Source organism: Rhipicephalus microplus, chromosome 3 (assembly GCF_043290135.1).
Source record: "Rhipicephalus microplus isolate Deutch F79 chromosome 3, USDA_Rmic, whole genome shotgun sequence".
Lineage (NCBI taxonomy): Eukaryota > Metazoa > Arthropoda > Arachnida > Ixodida > Ixodidae > Rhipicephalus > Rhipicephalus microplus.
The window spans coordinates 230780796-230802851 of NC_134702.1; the positions used below are offsets into that span (position 1 = coordinate 230780796).

Consider the following 22056-nt stretch of genomic DNA (forward strand, 5'->3'; position numbering starts at 1 on the left):
AGCCACAATCCCACCACGAAGGGCTGCGTATGCCATGACCGCCGGTTTCTTATGTGTTCAACTCCATGAAGCTAATAGAGGTTTTTAGTTTGACGTTTTTGTGGTCCGCCCCGCTCCGGGAGCACCCGCGAAGCCGCAGCGGAGCGGCGGCTGATTTTTCTCTTTCAGTTATTCGTTGCCGGCAGCGAAGTGGACCTTTCACAGTTGCAGCGCCCTCTGGTCGTTTTCATTGTCGGTAAACGAAATAAAAAAAGATTTTTTTCACGTATACAAAGCAAAACAAAAACGTATAAATTATCTTTTCATGAAGTGTTTAGAAATCCACTTTCAATGTATTAACCGTCTATTTTTTTGACAAAGAAGCAAGCTCTGACTTGATAGTAGCCGCTCAAAAGCCAGCAAGGTTCCGTTCTAGATCCATTGCAAGCATTCATTGTGTGTTGTTTGCGCTTTATACGCGTGTGGTGGCGGCGTTTTTATTTTTCACCGTTGAAACTGTGTTTTCGCCGCTTGCGCTGGGCAGGTGACGGCGAAGCTGCAGCACTCGCGGAAAGCGTGGCGTCCCCGGAGGAAGCCATCTTGAAATGAGCAAAGTTGCTGCACGCACGAGAGAGGGCGCGCGCGTTGTCCCCTTCCGCTTGCAAAAACGGCAGCGACGCACCGCGCTCCGCTTAGGCTGCTCGTAAGCGGACCGTATTCCCCGCTTCGGTAACCCGCTTAAGGCCTTAGCGGAGGACGCATGCGCACTCGCGTTCCCACTCCGCTTAGCTGCTAAGCGGAGCGTGAAAACGTCAAACTAAAGATTTATAATATCTTCCGTTTCATAACGCTCTGTTTCAGGTGTCAGGATTTTTCTTTGCTTAACGGCAGAACTAACGCTATACTTGCATTAGTGTCTTTTAAAGGGGTCGTGAAATGCTCGCTCCAAAGCGACAATGCGAAGCCACCGGCGTCCACACGCTCTAACTAGGTGACGTCATCATAAGTAATGCTTTGCCTATCAAGGAATGCGGAACTCTTCGGTACTTGCGAGTGCGTGCAATCGGGACACCCATCAGCGTCTTTGCCAAACGCGATCGGCACTGCTTGAACTCTGACGTCATATTAAGCAGCGTTCTTGTGGAACGCGGATCGCGTATGGCAGACGCCGATGAGCGCCTCTTCCGCGCGCTCGATATGCCACATATAGTTCCGCGTTCCTCGATAGGCAAAGTGTCTATGCAGGTCTACTAGGGCTGATGATATAGTTAGTGCATGTGGCTGCCGTTCGTGTCACATTGTCGTCGTAAAGCGACCGTTTCACGGCCCCTTTAATGTCCTAGAGATGCTTTTTAATAGTAATTGGCAATGAAAACAAAAATTTTTTATTTATTTAAAAATTACTACTCCCTCATCAAACATTTCACAATAAAAAAATATTGTATACGATTGTACATTTCATGTTTCAAACATCAAGAGGCTTTACCTTTTGTCGATTGAAAGCGTCCTTACACTTTTGCAGGGTCAATTGCCAAAGTGATACGCCATTATTATAGCATGTCATTCTTAATTCCGTAAGTTTACCTGCTAGTACTTTCTTCTTGCAGCCGTTGTTTCTCTACTTCGCGCAACAAGCGACTCATGGCGGTGTCGGACCAGAACCGATCGAAGCTCCCGCAGAGAACGTCGCCAAGTTTCCATACATCCACGAGGACGCAAGGAAAGTTTACGCAGGTAACTTTCCTGTTTATTCGGCAATTTACTATCTCATTACTTAACAGTGACAAACGAAGTGCATGAAATTTTCATGAAAACAGTCCGTTCAGGGCCTAGTGGGTGTTGTCTAACATCGATTTATGCTCGGGTTCCGGCGGCAGCTGCAATTTAAGCACGAAGACGTGTTCTGTTTTCCACTGCCCAGCTAGGCCCCTAGATCTCATGTGTGTAAAAACAAGATCAAAATCTTTGCACACTGGCGTTTTTACTCTTAGGCATGACTGACGCCTTGGACCAGTCCGTAGGTATCTTGGTGGAAGCACTGGACGAAGCTTCCATGCTTCGCGACACCATAATAGTTTTCAGCAGCGACAACGGTGGTGCTCCTTCGGGCCCCGTCTCCAACCGAGGCATCAATTGGCCTCTGCGTGGAGCCAAGGACAGCCTCTACGAAGGTGGAATCCGTTCGCCCGCGTTCCTCTGGACTCCCGACCTGCTACCCCGTCGACGAGTGTCACACCAGCTGATGCATGCCGCCGACTGGCTTCCGACGCTCTATTCGGCGGCTGGTACGTTTTCAAGCCGTTCTTTATTCGCACGCTGTAACATGTTCTAAAACTTATCATTGTGAATTAGTGAATGGTATAGGCTAGTATAAGTAAAAACAATAAGTACCCTCAAGGAAGTCAAGTGTAGAGCTAGTTTTAAGCATACCATGTGCCACCAGCACAGTGTTTGGATGCCGTAGAGTTGCACCATTAAAACAATCCCATGCAACTGAATTGGATGCGCAGCCGCAGCACTTCGCCAACTTGACCTGACTGCATATTATCATCCCCACTCCTACCCACTACTCTTTTCCCTGTCCTTTACCCTCCCCTGGTGTAGAGTTGCAGGCTCGAGCATACCATCGCTCAGGCCGACCTCTGTGTATTTCTTTGAATAAATCTCTCACCCTATTTATGGACTTCCTAAGGCCTTGTTGTTTTGACGTTTTACAACTGTACAAATTAGGACTGGCATACATCGTTTTATGTGCTTTTAGTTTCTAACATTTAGCTGCAATGGAAACGAACAAGGACACTCATTAGTCCATGACATTCCATGCTGCACTTTCTTTAAGTACTCTGCATGTGTTTCTTATCTAACACTCCGCCCTTTGGAAATTGCAGTGTTGTCTCCTAAGAAGGGGCACAGGTGCACTTCAGAGCACAGCCGTATCTTGGTAATAACAAAAAAAAGAAGGCTAGGAGATTACTATTCACACTAACCCCCATAGGATTCCTCAGGTATCTGTTGGACTGTGAGGGGCATAAAAAGTATGAATCAAAACCGATTTGAGCTAAGCACTAAGTATGAATGGCTGTACGTCGAGTGGTGCAGTACATTCCAGAAAGACTCCTCGCTTCCGTGAAGCAGTGGATTCGCAAGTGGTAATATTATTACAATAACAACTAAATAGACAGTCTCGGCTCAATTTGGGTGTCACCGCCACCATCATTCCTGTGTAAGTATGTATATATACAGGGGCAAAGATACGCTAGCCTCCTCTTTCTGCGGAACGAACACCACTTTTCCAGCCTGGGTCGTCTGCGCGCGCACTTATAACCTGGGCGAACAAGAGAAAGGGGAAGGCACTTATGGTTGCCGTCATATTGCGGCAACGATCAGCACGCGCCTTGTGTCCCCCTTCCCAGCAGGCTTCTATAGGAGCTTCTACGGGCTGCGCTCTCAACTCGAAAAAACGGCGCCGAAAGTGTGCCTTGAGCGGTCGTGGTGGTAGGTAAAAAACATTTATTTCAGAAAAAGTCTACTAGAGAGTGCCGACGTGGCCCATCGGCGTGCTAGAGTGGCAAGACCCTATTCTGGGACGCCAGTGGAGCTGGAAGCTGCCCGTGCGCGCTCCACCAAGGAGCGTTGTGCAGCCAAGGTAGAGCAGCCGAGCAGGTGCTTCCCAAGCCTCTCTAGTTGGGATAGGAAAAGGGGATGAAAAAGGGACGGGATTAACTGGGCACGATGCTACGACGTGATATGTGTCGGCGAGGACATTACAGGTCGAGCAGGTGCCATTGATTTCCGGCAAAAAGTGCCTGGCGACCGCCGGACTGATAAAGGTGTTCGTCTGCAGGCGGCGTAGCAGTCGTTCGTCCGCTTTCTCCAAACCGCGTGCGGGGTGCGGGTAGAGGCGGCGCGAAGCCCGGTAATAAGCCAAAATTTCACGAAAGCGCGTCAGGTTGGTATTGCCAGATTTCGTCTCGGGACATGGAGGGGCAATGGCCCGGACAGGAGAAGCGCGGGCAGCGGCATTTGCCGCCTCGTTGCCGGGCAGGCCCGAGTGGCCTGGGGTCCAGACTATACGAATGGGATGAGGGTTAAAGCGCCAAAAGGCTGCCTGTAGTAGGCTAGCCGCCAGCGGGGCAATGGAACCCTGAAGGTACTGAGAACAGGCCGAGCGCGAGTCCGTCAGGATGGTGCGTGAGGCAGGGTGAGAGGCGGCCAAAGCTATGGTAACCTCTTCAGCGTGCGTTACTGTGTCTGCTCTAAAGGAGAGGCCATCTACGTGTTTGTCCTCTGTAATCACGGCAGCCGTGAAGTTACCCGAGGGGGAGGGACCCGAGACGTCCACGTAGAAAACACCAGGACGATCGGAGTGTCGCGTATGAAGGGCCGCGGCGCGTGCTAGTCTACGGCCAGGATGGAGGTCGGGGTTCATATTACGGGGTAGAGGTTCCACCCATAGCTTTTGACGCCAGAGCTCTTGTACCGGCTGCTGAGGGTCTTGGTCAGATATCGGGTTAAGGCCAAGTCTGTGTAGAAGACGGCGCCCTGAAGGCGTCTGCGACAGTCGATTGATTTGGTTAACGCGATGAGCTTCGCGCATCTCTGCAAAGGTGTTGTGTACCCCCAAAGCCGCGAATCGGCTGTTGCAAGTTGCAATAGGTAGGTCCAGAGCGTGTTTGTATACTGAACGAAGAAGGACGTCCAGCTGGTGCTCGTGTCGACGACGCAGGCGAAGGTAAGGCAAGGCGTAGAGGACGCGACTGGTCACAAACGCGTGGGCCAATTGGAGGGACTGAGACCCGCGGAGGCCGCCGCGTTTGGTAGAAACTCGCCATATCATGCGGCTCACCTGTTCGCTGGTGCGTCTGAGGCCTGCTATTGTGCCCTTTGGATCCAAGGACGATGTGAGGTGAAGGCCAAGAACCCGAATATTTTGCACTGACGGGACGGGCCCGGACGGAAGAAAAATTTGAGGCGGCGGTAGCGGAGAGACTGAAAGAAGAGCCGATTTAGCTGGAGAGCACTCCAGGCCGCATGAACTTGCGTAGGTGTCCACCAGAAGGGCAGCCTTTTGCAGGCGTTCTTCGATTTGCGCTAAGGAGCCGGTGTTGGTCCAGATTGTGATACCGTCTGCATATAGTGCGTGTTGTATTCCCTCGACCTCGCTTAGAAGAGAGGGGAGGTTCATCATCGCCAGGTTAAAAAGCAGAGGAGACAGGACTGCCCCTTGAGGTGTATCCCGCGTGCCTAATAAGTACGGGCCGTGTTCGGTAGAATTAAGGCGAATGAAGGCGGTGCGATGTGATAGAAAGGCGCGAATGTAGTTGAAAGTCTTCTGCCCGCAGTTTGTGGTAGACAGGTTAGTGAGTATAGTGCTGTGTTTGACGTTGTCGAACGCCCCGCGGAGATCGAGAGCGAGCACGGCTTTATCGTTATGGCGCATAGTAGTCGGCTCTATGATATCGTGTTGAAGCTGGAGAAGGACGTCCTGCGCCGACAGATGCGGGCGAAGCCAAACATCGTGTCGGCAAAGGTCCTCCTGGCCTCCAAGTAGGCGGAAAGGCGTTCGCGAACCATGGTTTCCATGAGTTTGCCTGCGCAAGACGTAAGTGAGATGGGTCTCAGTGCCTCAATACTAACGGACTTTGCCGATTTGGGAATGAATGTCACGACCGATGTCGTCCATTCCGTTGGAAGCGGAGAGCCGTCCCATATCGAATTTATAAGGTGGAGTAGTGAGAGGTGTGCTTGGTCGGGAAGATTTGCCAGGAGCGATACTGTGATTCCGTTGCGTCCAGAAACCGTGCCCCGTCGCATTTTCGTGAGTGCAAATCGTAAATCAGAAAGCGTGTATGGGGCGTCGAGGTCGGTGTTAGGGGCGCCGGAATACGTATATGCTGGGCCTGCGGGATCAATTGTGCGGCAGATGTAGCGGTCACAAAGTTCTCGCGCTAGTTCATCCGTAGTGCCCTGAAAGGCATGGAGAACACGGTGGAGCTGGCGTTGCGTTTCTCCAGTGGTGGTGGAGGGATCGAGAAGGCTTCTAAAGAGTCGCCACGCACTCTTGGAGCTCATCTGGTTTGCAGCCTTCGAACAGGTGTCTGCCCAGTTAGCATCGGAAAGTTGTGCGGAGTATGCGGCCGCCTCTGCAGTGAGCGCCTCAATGCGAGCGCGAAGTTTCCGATTAAGTTTGTTGCGTTTCCAGCGCCTTATGAGCCCGCGGTGAGCGTGCCAAAGATGTAGGAGGTGTGGATCGATTGCAGGAGTCAAATTAGAGGTTGCAAGGGTGCGAGTGTTCGCTTGTTTCATATGGAGAGCGTATGATGCCCACGCTGCATATTCGGTCAAAGAGGCCGGCGGGGAATGGTTGCATTCTGAACTGAGTCCAATCGGTGAGACGGGCTTGGCCCCAGTGTTGGCGCATTTTCTGCCGCGGTGTGAACGAAATTCGGAGTAAAAAGTGATCGCTGCCTAGGGTTTCGCCTAAATTTTCCCATGTAGCATCGCGGATGTGACGAGTGAGGGAGAGGTCGGGGCATGTGTCTCGCGTGACCGAGTTACCGGAACGTGTGGGTTGTGCCGGATCGGTAAGAAGCGTCAGGCTCAGCGATGAAATGAGCTCCTTGAGCTCTCTGCCCCGGGCCTTCTCGTAGTGGTAACCCCAGTGAGGGCTGGGGGCATTAAACTCCCCGACAATCACCAGTGGTTGTCGGGCCGCTATACCCAGCGCCCGATGGAAGAGATGCGCAAACGAAGCTCTCGCAAGGCGAGGGGGACAGTACACGTTTAAGATATGTATTGATGGTTGGCCCCTCCGCTGAGACAGCACTGATATTATGCAGTAGTCATAAGGAAGATCCAGATCGAGGTCAACCTGTATCGCCGTGTAAGCTTTGTGCACGAGGAGGCATGTGGTGGTGCCGCCTACATAGGAGCAGTATCCAGAAAGGGATAGAGCAGGGCCAGATTCTTGGAGCGCCAAGACGGCCGGCTGAGAGCCAAGTGAGCTGAGGAAAAGAGAAAGATGTGAACGCTTTCGCCTGTTCCCGAAGCCTCCAGGGTTCCACTGTATGATCTCGAATTTAGACGCAATGTTTGAACGGGACGTACGATTGGTAGCCATCGTGACTGTCTTAGGTTTTATATTTGGTCCTCCATGTCCCGCTCAGAATCCTCAGAGGCAGGGAGGGGCACGGAGGCCGGATTGTCCGACGGCGGGGTGGTGGTAGCCATCTTACGACGACGCCGTGGAGCTGTACCCTCACTGCTCACCGAGCAGGAGCGGGAACGCGATGCCTTGGGTTGAAACTGGGTGATTGCCCAGGCTTGAATAGCCTGGGTAACTTCTACTACTATGCGTTGGACCGAGAAGCTAATGAGGAGGTGATTAATCGAAGCTTCGACGCGCGTGAGGCGTTCCTCTACGCGCGGGGTGCGCTCTTCGCTAGGGAGAGTTTGGTTAGCGGGCAAGAGAACCTGGGGTGCCCCAGGAGCCTCAAGAGCTTCTGGAGTAGATGTGGCACCGGTTCCGAGTGCTGGAGTACACATGGCTGCTTGAACCGGCGGTTTAATTGGAGTGGACTTAGCGCGAGGACTAAGCTTGGACGTAGCTGGCGTAGCCGCCTGGACAGAGGAGGCAATACCGGATGGCCTTGTAGTACACTGTTGTTGGGGTTGAAGTCGCTTATTTAAGAGTTCGAGCTGTTTAGTTAAAAGAGAATTTTGCTTTTGAAGTGCCGCAACTTGCTGGCGAAGGGCCGCAAGTTCGGGAGAAGGAGGATCGACAGAAGGGGTGAGAGAGGCTTAGAAGCAGCTTTCCCTGCCCAACTGCTCACCTGAGGTACCGTCGCTGGTGCTTCGAGCGGTGGGAATGCCTGAGTGTCGGCGTGGAGTGGTGGAGCCGAATGATGCAGGTTGGTGCTGCTGTCTGGCTCTGACGAACATGGGGTGGTCCCTCGAGGAGATGTTGAGGGCTGCTTGCGTTTACGATATTTTCGATATTTTGCCGTGCAGCCACTGGTCCCAGTCTCATGGGCGCCGTGGCAGAGGAGGCACTTGGGGTGGTAGTCATGGGAATTGAGACCTGCAGGTGCGGGGGTTCCACATTTGGCACACTGCGTTGGAGCGGGGTGAGGACACTGAGGTGGTCGATGGCCGATGGTACCGCACTTGGTGCAAACAGGGACCGTTTTCTTGTAGGCGCGGATATACGTCGCCACGCAGTGGTAGAAGAGGAAGCGGGGTAACTTCGTGCCCTCGAAAGTCACCACAGCCGCCGCGGAATCTCCGAGTTTGCGGACCGCAAGGATAGTACCTCGAGGCCAATACAGTTCAGACTTTATCTTCTCCGGGCTTTCAGCAGGGTTTACGTTGATGACGCCCTTGCATATATCCCCTGGTGCCTTGGCGTGGCCTCGAACGGGCAGCTGCTGATCCCCCACTTTCAGCTGGAAGTCCCCGAGGAGTCACTGTGCCATAGGCAAAATGGTGGTGCTACAGACCAAGATGTTCTGTTCCCAGATTGGCCACACTTGAATTTGCGTGGTAGTCCGGTCGCCGAGGTAGCTGCGGATGGCGTCGCGCACGATCGGCCGGGACAAATGTGCGTAGCACGCAGGGAACGCGAGGTTTAACTACTACGATGTAGTCGTCGCGAGAGAGGCGAGGAGTCTGACGCGGACGCCACTTGCGTTGCTTCGCTGGCTGCGAGGACGGAGCAGAGGTAGGCACACCACCGGATGGATGGAGCGCCGGCGTTCCTTGCAAGGCTGGGGAATGGCGGCCAGCTGTGGCGTCTCGTTGTTGTTGAGACGCAGACTTTGATTTGGCTTGCTTGCGTTGCCACAGTCTCACCATGTCTTCGAGGTATTCATCTTCTGTTGGCATAGTGTTTACGGAGGATGAAATCTCCATGGACAGCACTTGGCTTGAGGTAGGATCATAGCCCGTAACCACGTTGGCGGCCGCCATCGCCGGGCTGAGAGCCCTTAGCGAGGCGGCGTTGTAGCCGGGAGTGAAGGATGTCCCTCAAGTTGTCAAAACTGGACCCACCTGGACGAAGGTGTTGTCTAGGCGAAGCAGAGAACTTGGCGGTGACGATAAATCCAAGCTTCAGGGGTACCAAGGTGGATGTCCGCAGAAATAGCAGAAAATCTACGGAGGCGATGTGGAGTGCGTCCGTCACCATCGAGCGCTCGCAGCGCCCCCCCCCCGGTCGTGTTCTCTTAAGGCGTGTTCACACTAGCGGGACACGACCCCTATTTTGGTCGGCCGACTCTATTTGGCAGTGTCTTTTGACTTGTCTTCGTCATATTTGCACTACAATCACACAAAAAGCCCACTGATTGTCTCTGAAATACTCCGTTCGTGCCTGGCGTCACAGCGTTTCATTCGCTGGCCAATTCTGTAGTCACACTAGAGGCACACACAGCGGAACCAACAAAACTTGCCTGCCTGCCCCTGATTTTGAGCCATGCTCCCTGCTCTACCATTGTCCCTCTTCGGCTACGCGGCGCAGCCACCGCCATAATCCACGGCGTTGAGGGACGGGGATGGGGACACACAAAAGGTAAGCGAAGAAAACACCTCAGTGAAGTGCGCAATAGGCCTGTTCAAACACCGTGGAAGGCTTGGAGGATGCATCGTTATCTCTCCCAAGACTTCCTCCTTCGTCGTGGTTTAAAGCAAAGACAAGGGCAAATTTTCACCCAGCTGCACATCTCCTGACGACACGCCGACGACAGGTCTGCGGATGCGTTTTACTGGCGTTTGTGGTATGTCAATAAGTTACACTACGACGACCTACTGTCTTTTGAGGCGTCGTCATCAGCCAAGTGTGACCTTGGGCGGCTTCGTCGCCGGGCGACTCGTCGGCCGATGGTCGGCGTCTGCTTCATGTCTTCGTTGGGCTGGTGTCATCGTTGTGTTGCACTAGGATAAACACACATTTAAACCAGCGTTTTGTAGATTTGATTGATATGTGGGGTTTAACGTCCCAAAACCACTATATGATTATGAGAGACGCCGTAGTGAAGGGCTCCGGAAATTTCAACTACCTGGGGTTCTTTAACGTGCACCCAAATCTGAGCAGACGGGCCTACAACATTTCCGCCTCCATGGGAAATGCAGCCGCTGCAGCCGGGATTATATCCCGCGACCTGCGGATCAGCAGCCGACTACCTTAGCCACTAGACCACCGCGGCGGGGCTGAAATGTAAATTGTGACATTCAGGACAAACACGGCATGAATTTCATGTGATGACTAGCCAAATATGTTCTTCATCCAGTCATGCTCTGCTATACCAAGTTTGGTATGGAAACCATCATCCGAACGGCCAGGAGAGCTAAAAGTCGTAGGCGGATAGATAGATAGATAGATAGATAGATAGATAGATAGATAGATAGATAGATAGATAGATAGATAGATAGATAGATAGATAGATAGATAGATAGATAGATAGATAGATAGATAGATAGATAGATAGATAGATAGATAGATAGATAGATAGATAGATAGATAGATAGACAGACAGACAGACAGACAGACAGACAGACAGACAGACAGACAGACAGACAGACAGACAGACAGACAGACAGACAGACAGACAGACAGACAGACAGACAGACAGACAGACAGACAGACAGACAGACAGACAGATAGATAGATAGATAGATAGATAGATAGATAGATAGATAGATAGATAGATAGATAGATAGATAGATAGATAGATAGATAGATAGATAGATAGATAGATAGATAGATAGATAGATAGATAGATAGATAGATAGATAGATAGATAGATAGATAGATAGATAGATAGATAGATAGATAGATAGATAGATAGATAGATAGATAGATAGATAGATAGATAGATAGATAGATAGATAGATAGATAGATAGATAGATAGATAGATAGATAGATAGATAGATAGGCAGGCGGACGGACGGACGGACGGACGGACGAATGGATACGCTCAAAGACGCCGAAGTTCGCTGTGAAATGCTTCGCATTTAAAAAAACAACCTTGCTACCGGTGAAAATAGAACGCTACGCGCGCGTCTTGCGCCCTGCATCTGTCGGTGTATTGTGGCCAGGATACATGGGCGACGCGCATACTCGTCTATTTTCTGCGTGCCCCTAACGGCGAATGTCAAAGGCTTTGAGACAGGGCAGTGTGATAACGCAGCTCCCTGTGGTCAGTGGGTGGTGCCTGTGGCATAACATGACTGTATGACGAGCAAAAGTGACTGCTCATAGCATGAAAATTGTGATATTACCGCGTAAACACTGATGTAGCTATTTTCTTTCAACTTTTTGCTCGTTTCAATGTCGCGGGGTCGCCCTAGAGTAGGGTTGTGGTGGTCGCACCGGCTTTGTTGTACTCGTATAGGAAAGTTCGTACGAGGAAGCTTCCTCGTAGAGGGCTTCCCTTCTACGAGGAGTTGTTTCTCGGGTAGAGGGTTGCTAACGACTTCCAGCGGCGCCGGACAGTCTGCGGGGGAGCTGCACTGTGGAAGCCTAAAAGGACGTCGCAGTAGTTTCCTGTGTGTGTTTACTTTAGGTCATTATTTTTTACGTTCACAGCAGTCCTCATGGTGAAACTTGGTGGACGCCCCGGTGCTTGGATGCACCTAGCTGTTTCAATTTGTTCCACCCAATTTGAGTCGTCAACCGAGACGTTCGTGTGGTCTTTTCCGGTTCGGTCTCCGGGCGGGCTCTCGGGCTTTGCCAGGGGAGCCGTAAAAGTCACATGGTGGATGCCACGAGAGCCGGTTGCAGAGAGTGCGGCGCAGAGTTGTCCCAGTTATGTAGCGTACAAGGGTGTACAACGGCAATCAGGAGCGTTTAGCCAAAAAATCAGTTTAGTAAAAAGTCTTTCAATCTGCTGTGCATACGTGTCGATCCTCTCTCCAGTGGCGACCTAGTAGCGACCAGATCGCTACGCTACATTATGTGTGTCATGATTCATGAATGCCACTTGCAGTGATTGCCACTTCAATGAATGTGACTTGTGGAGATGAATGTCTCTTGCGGAGATTTCATTCACATGGCATATTCCAAAGCCGATATGGCATGAAATGACTGCACGGCCAACACCAGTGCCAAACCCTAACGTAGAAATCAATGCGTGCATGTCATGTAAGTGATAACTATAGACACACCAAGCTCATGGGGCGGGCGTTCGTGGTCGTTTCGCTGGCTTCACATATACCAAATTTGATATTACGTGACGCAAACGAACGACAAAGGTAACTGACACGTCAAACATTATAATCGTGATAAGCGTGTCATGTTAGACATGAAGACATCCTACGCTCTTAGAGCACTCGCAGCCGTTTTGCTAGCTTCACGTATACCAAATTTGGTATTACGAAACGACTATGGACGACAAACAGAAATTCCAGGTGCAACCATGATACTCATAACATGGAAGTCATGTACGGCATAATGAACATCCACCTCCTAATGTTGTGCTGATTTCAAAGTGACATATTGTCCTTCCTCATTCTTGCTTCTCATATCTTTGATTCCTGCTGTACGTGGGATCTGCCATTTTTTCGTACCTGTATCTCCCTTACTTGTTACCCTTGTGTCTTGCGTCATATCATGATACAGTTTCAAATTATCTGCCCAGCCCTGTAAAAGAACTTGTTGTTGGGCTAGTTGGTTTCTCATATTTAAAAATATATATTTAAAGCAGAAACCCATGGCTTATCCACACAAGCGACAATATTTTTTTATCACCCGGCGCTTGCTTGGCCATAGGGGTCACCGAAATAAAAGGAGTTTCGGACACCTAGGCTGGCCTGAGAGACCCTTGTCTTTTTCTTCTCAAACACCATGAACCCCCACCCCCTTTCAGATAACCCCTTTTATGGAGTGAATAAAGTGCTTCCTTCCCCTTCTCGAGTCTTGTGAGAATACGTGTTTAAAATTCCCCTGCTATTTCTGAACAGGAGGCGACGTGGATAAACTTCCCCCACTGGATGGTTTCGACATGTGGCGGGCGCTCACCGACGGCGAGGAGTCGCCACGATCAGAGATCCTGGTCAACATTAACGCGCCGGCTGGCGAAGCGGCGCTGCGCTACCGCAACTGGAAGCTGGTCATCGGAGACTTCGGCGAATTCAACCAGCGCATCGAGATTCCGGGAGGCAGCCGGCCCTACGAAGGCCTCGACGAAATGATGAGCAATTCGAGAGCAGCAGCTGTGCTCAAACGCCTGTACGGCAGAGACGACGTGTTTGAGCACGCCGGCCAGTGGAGACGAGAAGCGACGCTCACGTGCGGAGATGACGCCGCTGCCAACGCGAACTTCTCGCCAGGAGCACCGTACTACGTGTTCGACATCACGAACGATCCATGCGAGCTTCACAACTTGTCCGAAGAACGGCCAGAAGTGAGTACAGAAAAGTAAGGGAGGAAGGTGCGGCATGCTTGAGACGCCAATGAAACTTATTCTCGTATAAACATTAGTACAGTAAAAGCTCGTTAATTAGAACTCGAAGGGTACTATAATATTGTTCATAATAAATGGAGGTCAAATTAGCGGGTGGGCACTAGAATGAACGAACGTCGTACCATAGTGCACCGGCAGAAAAAGTTCCGACGTAGTCATCTCGGGACTAGTTACCGCAAATTAGCTAGGCGCTGTTACGCATTAGGGGCAAATGATTTAAAAGATAAGAAAGTCCTAAGACCAAACAGGATTAATGGATCAGTTGAGAGATGCGTCAGAAAAAAAGCAGCGATGTGCATTCACGTCGACAGTGAGCCTTAGTGTCGAAATATATGACGATATGTATGCTCTGAAATACGTTCATATACACATATTCGAATAAGATAGTATAGAGTAGGTGCTCATTTCCATGAACAATACAAATTATGAGCTGTCAGAGAAAAAACTGATTTTAGGCAGCCTGACAAAGCTCTCATACCGAGTGTCTCAAATTCGGACCAGCATTTCGCCACAGATATCCTGCTTATACAATACATCAATATAATATATACAAATTATGTATACAAATCATTGAAGTAACTAGCTTGCTAACTCTCATTCCATAAAAGTAGTAATAAATAGAAAGGGAAACAATACAACAAAAATTGCTGGGTGATCCCGCATGCATTCTCAGACAGTACACAAATTATGAAACATTTCTAATAACTGTATACATGGCAGACACAACGCAACTAAGTACAATTTAATCAGTAATTTACATTTACCTATGTTTCTTCAATCACGATTTTATGGCCATTATTTGCAGTTTGCCCAAAAGCTCCCGTGCCGCGTCCGAATTTTCACTTGGCGAGAAGGTGGTTGTTTTGTAGTTTTGCATCTCTAGTGCATTTGGTTTGGTGTCGCAACACATTGTGATCGATTCGGGCCAGTTTCTGCAAAGAAGAATGCAAACCAAGAGATCCCAGTTCAAACAGACCACTGCGACTACCGACGCACTCAAATTATCAGCAGTTTTCCTGTACAGAAACATACAAGGCTGAAACGAGACCAGGGCATCAGTTAGAATTAAATGTAATTTTGAATTAACCGAGTTCGAATGAACGAGCTTTTATTGTGGTAGTTCAGGGATCTACGAGCCTGAATTGGAAGGCACAAAAGCATAATTCGATTCGTAAAATGGTGGCAGCCGTGACTGGCGGTGACTGCGGTTAGGTGGATCAAACGACAACGAAAACGCCCATTACGTGCACATCAAAAGTAGGCTGCCAATGTTCTTTTGCAATCATTTGAAAGGTACACAGTATAACCAAACCTTCTGTGCTGGTGTGCCGACAGGTGATTAGTGGAAACCGATTTTTAGGCAAATGCATATTACGTTCCTTGAGTAGCTATGGCACCACATTAATACACAAGCACAAATTAGAGGCCTAGAAGGGATTTTGAACTGTATTTAGAGTTCATGTAATGCCTTAATGCCTCGGAATGCCTATTTTTAAAATTAGCGCTTATGTGAACACTCTTTAACCCCAAATTTCGCTCTCGAGTGTAGTTGGAGATCATCTTCGTCTTTCCGGGCAAGATTCCATGTTGGAAACTCTATGGGGTTCACCCCAGTCCTGTAGTTCAATTTATTTCGAGAAAGCAAGCGCTAGAAGCAGTGAAACTAGACGTGCCGGCAAGCAAACGCCGCCACCGTGCTGACATTGCGTGAGCGGTTGGCGAACGCGCAACCGTTGAAAACCTCCAGGGAAATGAATAGCGAAGAAAAAAGGTCAATGTAATGTGCACGCAGCTTTTTTTTATTTTGTCTGTTTTTACTTAACGGGGCCATTACAACCAATTTTTATCACAATCTGTGTTGTGTGGGTTATTATTCGTCAATTCACGGAAAAGATGGCTCAACATTGGCGTATTTGATCAAGTCCTTATATTAAAGCTCAATATTTTCCATAAACACGTGACCAGCATAAGAATCGGGCAACTTTGGCACACTCGTCAACCATGACGTATCGAGCAGCTAGCTGTGCTGGCGTCTGCCTTTCGGCGAATGACACTGTTTCGTGACTGGCTGCGCGCGAAATTGAGATTTTTTAAGCTTTCTTCAGCTTTGTGCTGATATTGAATGATTTGATACGGCTGAAACTTTGGTAGAGGGCTCCGTGCCTTCCAGCACAGGACGTCGCACGTGCCGTAACAAAATGCCGGTCACTGGCGGGGGGCGGGTTTAACATCTGGTGGCACCTAGGTCTTTTTTAGAGTCGTTTTTTTTCGTTTACACCACACTTTTCTCGTTTGTATAGATGTAACAGACCTTCAATTTCTATTTTATTGTAAAAAGCCATCAATCATTGATGGGCCATGTCAAGGCCCTTTAAGCTGTTCACCAACAAGTTTGAAAGTTGCCTTACGGGAACAACCCGGCCAATACGAGGCACTCCTCCCTTCTAGCTTTTCAGGCGTTTTCAGTATACGTGCTTTCGTTCTGCTCTACTCGGCTATGCCAAAAAGAAAGAAACCCAAAAGTGTGTTGGTTCGACAGCGGATACTTGACTCGCCATGCTACGCAGTAAAAGAAGCTACCACACTCTGTTAACATTGCGGAAAAAAAGGGTAATAGCGTGCTATCTTTAAATTCTCGTGGATTTCTTCTGTCATAAATAAAAGGAAGAAGATTGCACTAGTGTGTGAAGCTTAAGATGCAGCGAAGCCAGGTGATGTTAGGGAGCTTGAGGCCTTCTCGTCAGCCACTAGGTCTTTTCTTAGCTAGACAAAGCTTTGTCGAACCACAGACTGTCACAGACTTTGCAAGAATGTCCAAACTTCCACGCTGGAAATAATGCGTGAAGCTGACTGCGAAAGCACTGGTATAGACGTGGAGACCTTTCTTATAAAATGTCGGCTTGCAGTTTCACTTCCGATTCTGTGCAACCACATCTTACGCCCCCACTGGTCCCGCTTACCGTACGGTATCACGAAGAGTTATTTGCCGTCACTATACTTGCTATGGCATCAGAAGGCACCAACGCCGAACTCGGGAAGGGGCAGCAGCTGCCAATGGCGACCAACAGCGACGTCAGTCTGGTGTGATAAGCATCTCACAGCGCAACCCGCAGGGAAAGACAAGTACGCATCCATAAAACAAATGCCCTGTACAAAGTTTATTCCGCGCTTTACGAGCAATTATGGTAGTCTCGAGCGACTGTGAACAAACAAACCCTGCGTGTGGTCCCGTGGGACCACACGCAGGGTTTGCACGCAGGGTGAATCTGGCCATTACCGATGCGGTATCAACCTGGAATAGGTCGGAGGAGGCAGACAGGAGAAAAGACGCACTTTATCTCACGTATTTTACTACTTTACGAAGTTTCAAGAGCTTTACGTGGAATGCGCCCTTCGCACCATCTCACCGGTAATGCAGAGAACACGCTGATATCGCCTTGCCGCCAGTGATAAATGGAGTATACCAACAGGCCGTCATTATGGTTTGTTGAAAGACGGGCTATTCTGCGGCCTAGTGGTTAATGCCAACCGCAGAAGCGGTTAACGCCTTTTGTGGGGTTGGCGGTAAGCCAATCTTTGAAGCTTGTGGGGTTTCTGCCAGGTAGCTCTTTGAAGAGCAGCGTTTAGCCACAACTTCTTTCAATATTTCGCTGTACGCAATATTCAATGTACTTTGTCTCTGTATCTACGCTCGTACTGCACATGGTTAGGATATTCAATTGCGCATAATTAGTCCGTGTGTTCTTCCGTAACGTACGTTTTTTTTTGTTGGTGTTGGTTTTCTAACGCGTTTTACTATGCGCACAAGTGTTTCGGCCTTGTTTATTCACTAAGGAACTGCGTAATTTGCAGATCTTGTCAATGCTGTTGGAGAAACTTGAGGCCTACAACAAGACCGTTGTGCCACCCGTGAACGACACAGTGGATCCCCGAGGCGCCCCAGAACGTCACAACGGTGTCTGGGCCCCGTGGGTGTACTGACTACGCGAAGGATGGCGATGCACTCTCGATTCGTAAAGGCTTATGGCACCTGAAGGAGAAACAACAGCGCCGCTTATGCAGCTTGCTAGAATTAATAGTCTGTGTTAGAGTGACAGTACACACACACACACCAATTTAATAAAGAAAAGGCCACCGAAAGACGGCACTGAATACATTAAAGTTTTCTCTCCTTATTCGTGGTCTTCTTTATCTTGCCCGTGTGTGGCTTTCCAGTTGTTGTAATAGAGAAGTCTAAAAATAGGGTCTCATGCTTCAGTGTTGTTGCCAACAATAACCTTTCTCTCGCGCTATCAGCAACAACAAATACGTGACGAAATGATTAACACTGCATACATAAGTATCAAAACGACCGCTTGCATGCGCCCTCCCCTCATGTAATCAGTCAGATGTTTGTAAGTGCTTTTTGCTGCTGTTCCACGTGTCCTGTGTTTACCTCTTTCTGCAGACCACCTATACCGATTATTCACTAAATAAACGTATTGCATTCGAAGTATTGCAGACTTCAATATCTACATGTATACAGTGTCTTTCAGCTAAGTCGCGCAAAGTATTAAAAGAACATAGGTGCCTCACTTATCCAAGTGACACATCATTCTGAGCCCCTTAAAGAACGTCGTCATTTTTTTTCCCACTTCGGCAATCTCAATAATAACGCGCATTGTTGAGTGAAGCAGAATAGCGCTAGAAAACAATGTTTAGCACAAAAGTTGTACGTAGCATTGGCTTTAATAAAAAATGGAGTATTCGTGGAGTAGTTCTGCTGCACAACAATAATCGTAATGCGACTTGCTCGCATTTCCTCTCTTGAAATTCCAGCACTGGTCACTTTCCTGTCGGGAAAGCCTTGTCACACTGATAATGTGCGCACCCTTCGCGACCATGAACTACTGTAACCGTGGGGACAGCGCGAGGAAAAGTGCTCGAAGTAGATTATTATTATTGTCTAGCAGAAACACTCCCCAAATACTCGGTTTTTAAAATTGCTTGTTAAAAAGCCTATATTTTTTTTCTCCTATGCTAAGATCGCTGACTTATTTGGTTTCTTCTAAGTGTTTCCTCAAAATGCCTGAAATTCTAAAAAAAGAAAAGAGTGTTCTTCAGCCTGCCGTGCGGGGCTTTCAGTGCCATCGAATGCATAGTTTCCTGAGATTAACTAGGGGGGACTCTGGCGCTGCGATTATTCAGCAACGGGAATGATGGGTAGTAAACAACAATGTCTAGCCTTCCCTAGTATACTTGCCGGCTTCAAACGCATTTGTACCTTTTTACATTGTTGTGTTTAGGTTTTGTTTCGAATGAAACAACGGACCGTTGTGACGTGTCATTGCTGCGCAGTCGCATTTATACAGCGCAACTCTTTCTCAGATAAATATATGGAGGCCACGCCGATGCAATATTCACTGGCTCTGTGATCTTTTTTGCCTCAAGCTTCATTCTATTCCACTTGTCTCGACACTTGGGTATCACGGAACATGTGCGATAATTCAGTGCACACTTACAATCTCTGCCTTGGATTGCCAGGTGACCCTCTCAGCCTTTCTCAAAATGTTTGCAATGCTGTTTGAGCCTGTCGTTAAAGCACTACATAGTTTGGCCTACGTTCTTTTCGCCACTATACCGGGGGATATGGTAAACACACGAACCTGGCACTCAACATATTTACATTCGTGGTTTACAGAACAGGCTGGGGCTTTTCGGAGGCAAGTATTGGTCGTTTTGCAAAGTCTAGACATTGTTAAAAGTGCGCAGAGGCTCACCTTTACACATGCTCACTTACCAATGATCAAGTTATGGGACACGTGATGAACGTACGGTATCACAGCTAGCTTTTCTTTCACACGAGGTGGCTGTTGGTCCATTTTCCGGGTTCGTGATTTTTTCAAGATTGTTTCATCTACAAGAACCACTACAGCTTGCGCATAGCCTGCCTCGTCCAGGTTGTTTATCTACTTGCGTAAACATTCCGCTACACAATCGGAACCGAATTTTCTGAAACGTTAAGCAAGCAGAGGTTGGGTATACAACGCTTAACAAGCTAAAATGGCAGGAGCTAAAAAGTAGCAGAGGTTTATTCGCCCGAGGCTCCACTGACAGAATACACGGTTTGCCTTGAAAATTATTAGCATATCTAAAAATTTTATGCATCAATCAACCAAAAGATTTTGAGATACTTCAATTGCAGATAAAATGTGCCTAAAGTTGCGAAAGCTTTACCAAAGACTAGATCAGTGTCAATCGAAGTGTAAAGTCATCAAAGATCCTGAAAACTTTGGCAGTGCCAGTACCCTCGATAAGACGATTAATAAATCTGTCTGCCTGAGCAAAAAAAAAATCACCTAAAATCGGAGCCACACAAGAACGTAAACGGTGCATCTGATTTCTAAACACGGTAATATCGTTTGCTGCTGCAACAAAATATACAAAGGTGCAAATAAACTCCAAAAAAATACACAGAAACGGTTGTGCAGGCATGTCCCAATGCGCGCCTCACTAAAACAAGGCAAGTGAACGTGGTAAATACCACGCGTGTTCAAAGAAGTGCACCAAGCTTTTTTGAAACTCGGAAATCTTTTTAAAGGAATAATAATAATAATAATAATAATAATAATAATAATAATAATAAGAAGAAGAAGAAGAAGAAGAAGAAGAAGAAGAAGAAGAAGAAGAAGAAGAAGAAGAAGAAGAAGAAGAAGAAGAAGAAGAAGAAGAAGAAGAAGAAGAATTATGTGAGTTTTAACGCCCCAAAACCATCGTATGAATATAAGAGATGCCGTAGCGGAGGGCTCCGGAAATTTCTGTCACCGGGGGCTCTTTAACGTGCACCCAAATCTGAGCACTCGGGCCTATAGAGCATTTTCGCCTCCATTGAAAATGCCGCTGCCACAGCCTGGATTAGACCCCGCGACCTGCGAATCAGCAGCCCAGTGCCTTAGCCACTAGAACCCCACGGCGGGTTCTTCAAAAGAAAAAAATGCCAGGTCTGCGCTGAACGCGCAGCACTCTCACAGTGAAAGCTAGAAGGGTGGCTTTTCAGAAGCTTTTTTTTTTCTGCTCTTTAGGTAGGTCAGCAAGCACAATAGCAGGATACCAACTACGCCATTAATCATTGTGGAGTAGGCAGACATTCACTTTGCCATTTTTGTCAATCTTCGGAGAAGCGTTGTACCTGCTGTGCACCGCCTGCTGCATGACAATGAACAATTATGCCACGAGCTTTTGTAATCCTTCCAATCTGCCACAGTGGGTATGCGCCACACCTAATCGGTGAACAAGATAAAGCTTTTGTAAAGAGTTGGAACAGTCGACTACCCACTCGTTGTGCCATAGGTGACCAGTGAAAGAGCCAGGAATGTTGGGATGCACCATCTGTTGCCAGCTTCCGGTTCGAGAAGAGCAGATGACGGCAAACCACTGGGTCGCAAGCCTCAGATTATTCGGGATTCACGCGCGCGGTCGCCCGTTTATCTTCATCCTAATAAACCATGGTCGGTTTTTCAGCCGTTGGCTGCTAAAACTCGAGCGGGAAAGGAAAACGCAGGTATCGATTCCCATGGAATGAAGAAAGAAAAGTGAGATGGACCGTGGCTGTGAAGAGAGCCACAGTGACAAGTAGACTTTGGGTACCGAATTTTGAAAGGCAGTGTGTGCGAAGGCCATTTTATCACAGGTACGTGTGTATTGCGCACTAATAAAAAGCTTGCGTATGAATTCCCTGCGAATATTATAACGATAAATTAATTGTCGTGCAGGCGCACCTAGCAAATATATTACAGAAACGCGCGGGCGAAATCTGCCTGCCATATGAAATCAGCGTCTTTCATTGCACCCCTATATATTAGACAAAAAACGCGAAAACTTCACTCAAGACTAAGTTTACACAAAGCGCTGGACGAGTTCATTTGCGTTGATCTTGGTGATAGTGTGCGCCAGGATGGCACACAAAAGAAGTGGGTTAAACAAGCGCGGGGTTTCGGTTATTCGCCGCCGTCTAAGTCTGAGTGTATTGTTTATGTGCCGCCGTGCCACGCAGCTTGACCAAGATCAGCGTTCGAATACGCATCTGGCTTCGACTAAAAATGCATCCAAAAGCACGCTGAAGGCTAGAAAAAAGCCCTCAAGGAGCTCAATAAGCGCTACACTTCACGACGATTGACCGACAATGTCGGCCGAAGCAGCGATCCCGAAATGCACGCTGCTACAGTCATCCCCATCCTCAGAGATTTTCAAAACGGTGATTTTTTTTTATCTGCAGTAACGTATCATACAATTAAAGCTCTCTGCTGTCTCGACTGATCTTTCTCTAGCCAAGCTGACAGTAGTTCCAAGCAGCATAAAAGCATTGCAGATCTTTCAGTGCGATTAAAAAGTCTCCTTAGCATTCATGGCTTTGTAGCTTGACATCGTCACAGTCACGGTCAGCAAAAACAAAACAAAACAACTTCGAAAGCACTGACATTGAACGGAGAGGTGTTTTTTTTTCAACGGAGCGGTGCGAAAATGCGCGGGTGTCACTGGCGACTTGCGTGGTGCATCGAACCAGAGGCCATCGTATCTCAGAGTTCCCCGCGATTTCCCATATTACCAGTCACCTATTCGCATTAACTGACACCTGGTTGC

The 22056-nt window shown here is 48.4% G+C and overlaps 2 protein-coding genes across 3 annotated transcripts in view; one reads left to right on the top strand and one right to left on the bottom strand.

Annotated features, from left to right (window-relative positions):
• Positions 1-17929, top strand: part of LOC119167549 (arylsulfatase B) — a 197987-nt gene extending 180058 nt beyond the window's left edge. For both annotated transcript variants that reach the window (XM_075890775.1, XM_037419056.2), the window contains 4 exons: positions 1587-1713; positions 1971-2264; positions 12935-13377; positions 17290-17929. In XM_075890775.1, coding sequence (XP_075746890.1) covers positions 1587-1713; positions 1971-2264; positions 12935-13377; positions 17290-17418 — 993 coding nt within the window. In that variant the 3' untranslated portion in view covers positions 17419-17929. The remainder of the gene's footprint in view (positions 1-1586; positions 1714-1970; positions 2265-12934; positions 13378-17289) is intronic.
• The window catches only part of LOC142804162 (uncharacterized), a 47549-nt gene continuing 39640 nt past the window's right edge, over positions 14148-22056 (bottom strand). Inside the window, exon 3 of the mRNA XM_075890777.1 lies at positions 14148-14369. Coding sequence (XP_075746892.1) covers positions 14277-14369 — 93 coding nt within the window. The 3' untranslated portion in view covers positions 14148-14276. The remainder of the gene's footprint in view (positions 14370-22056) is intronic.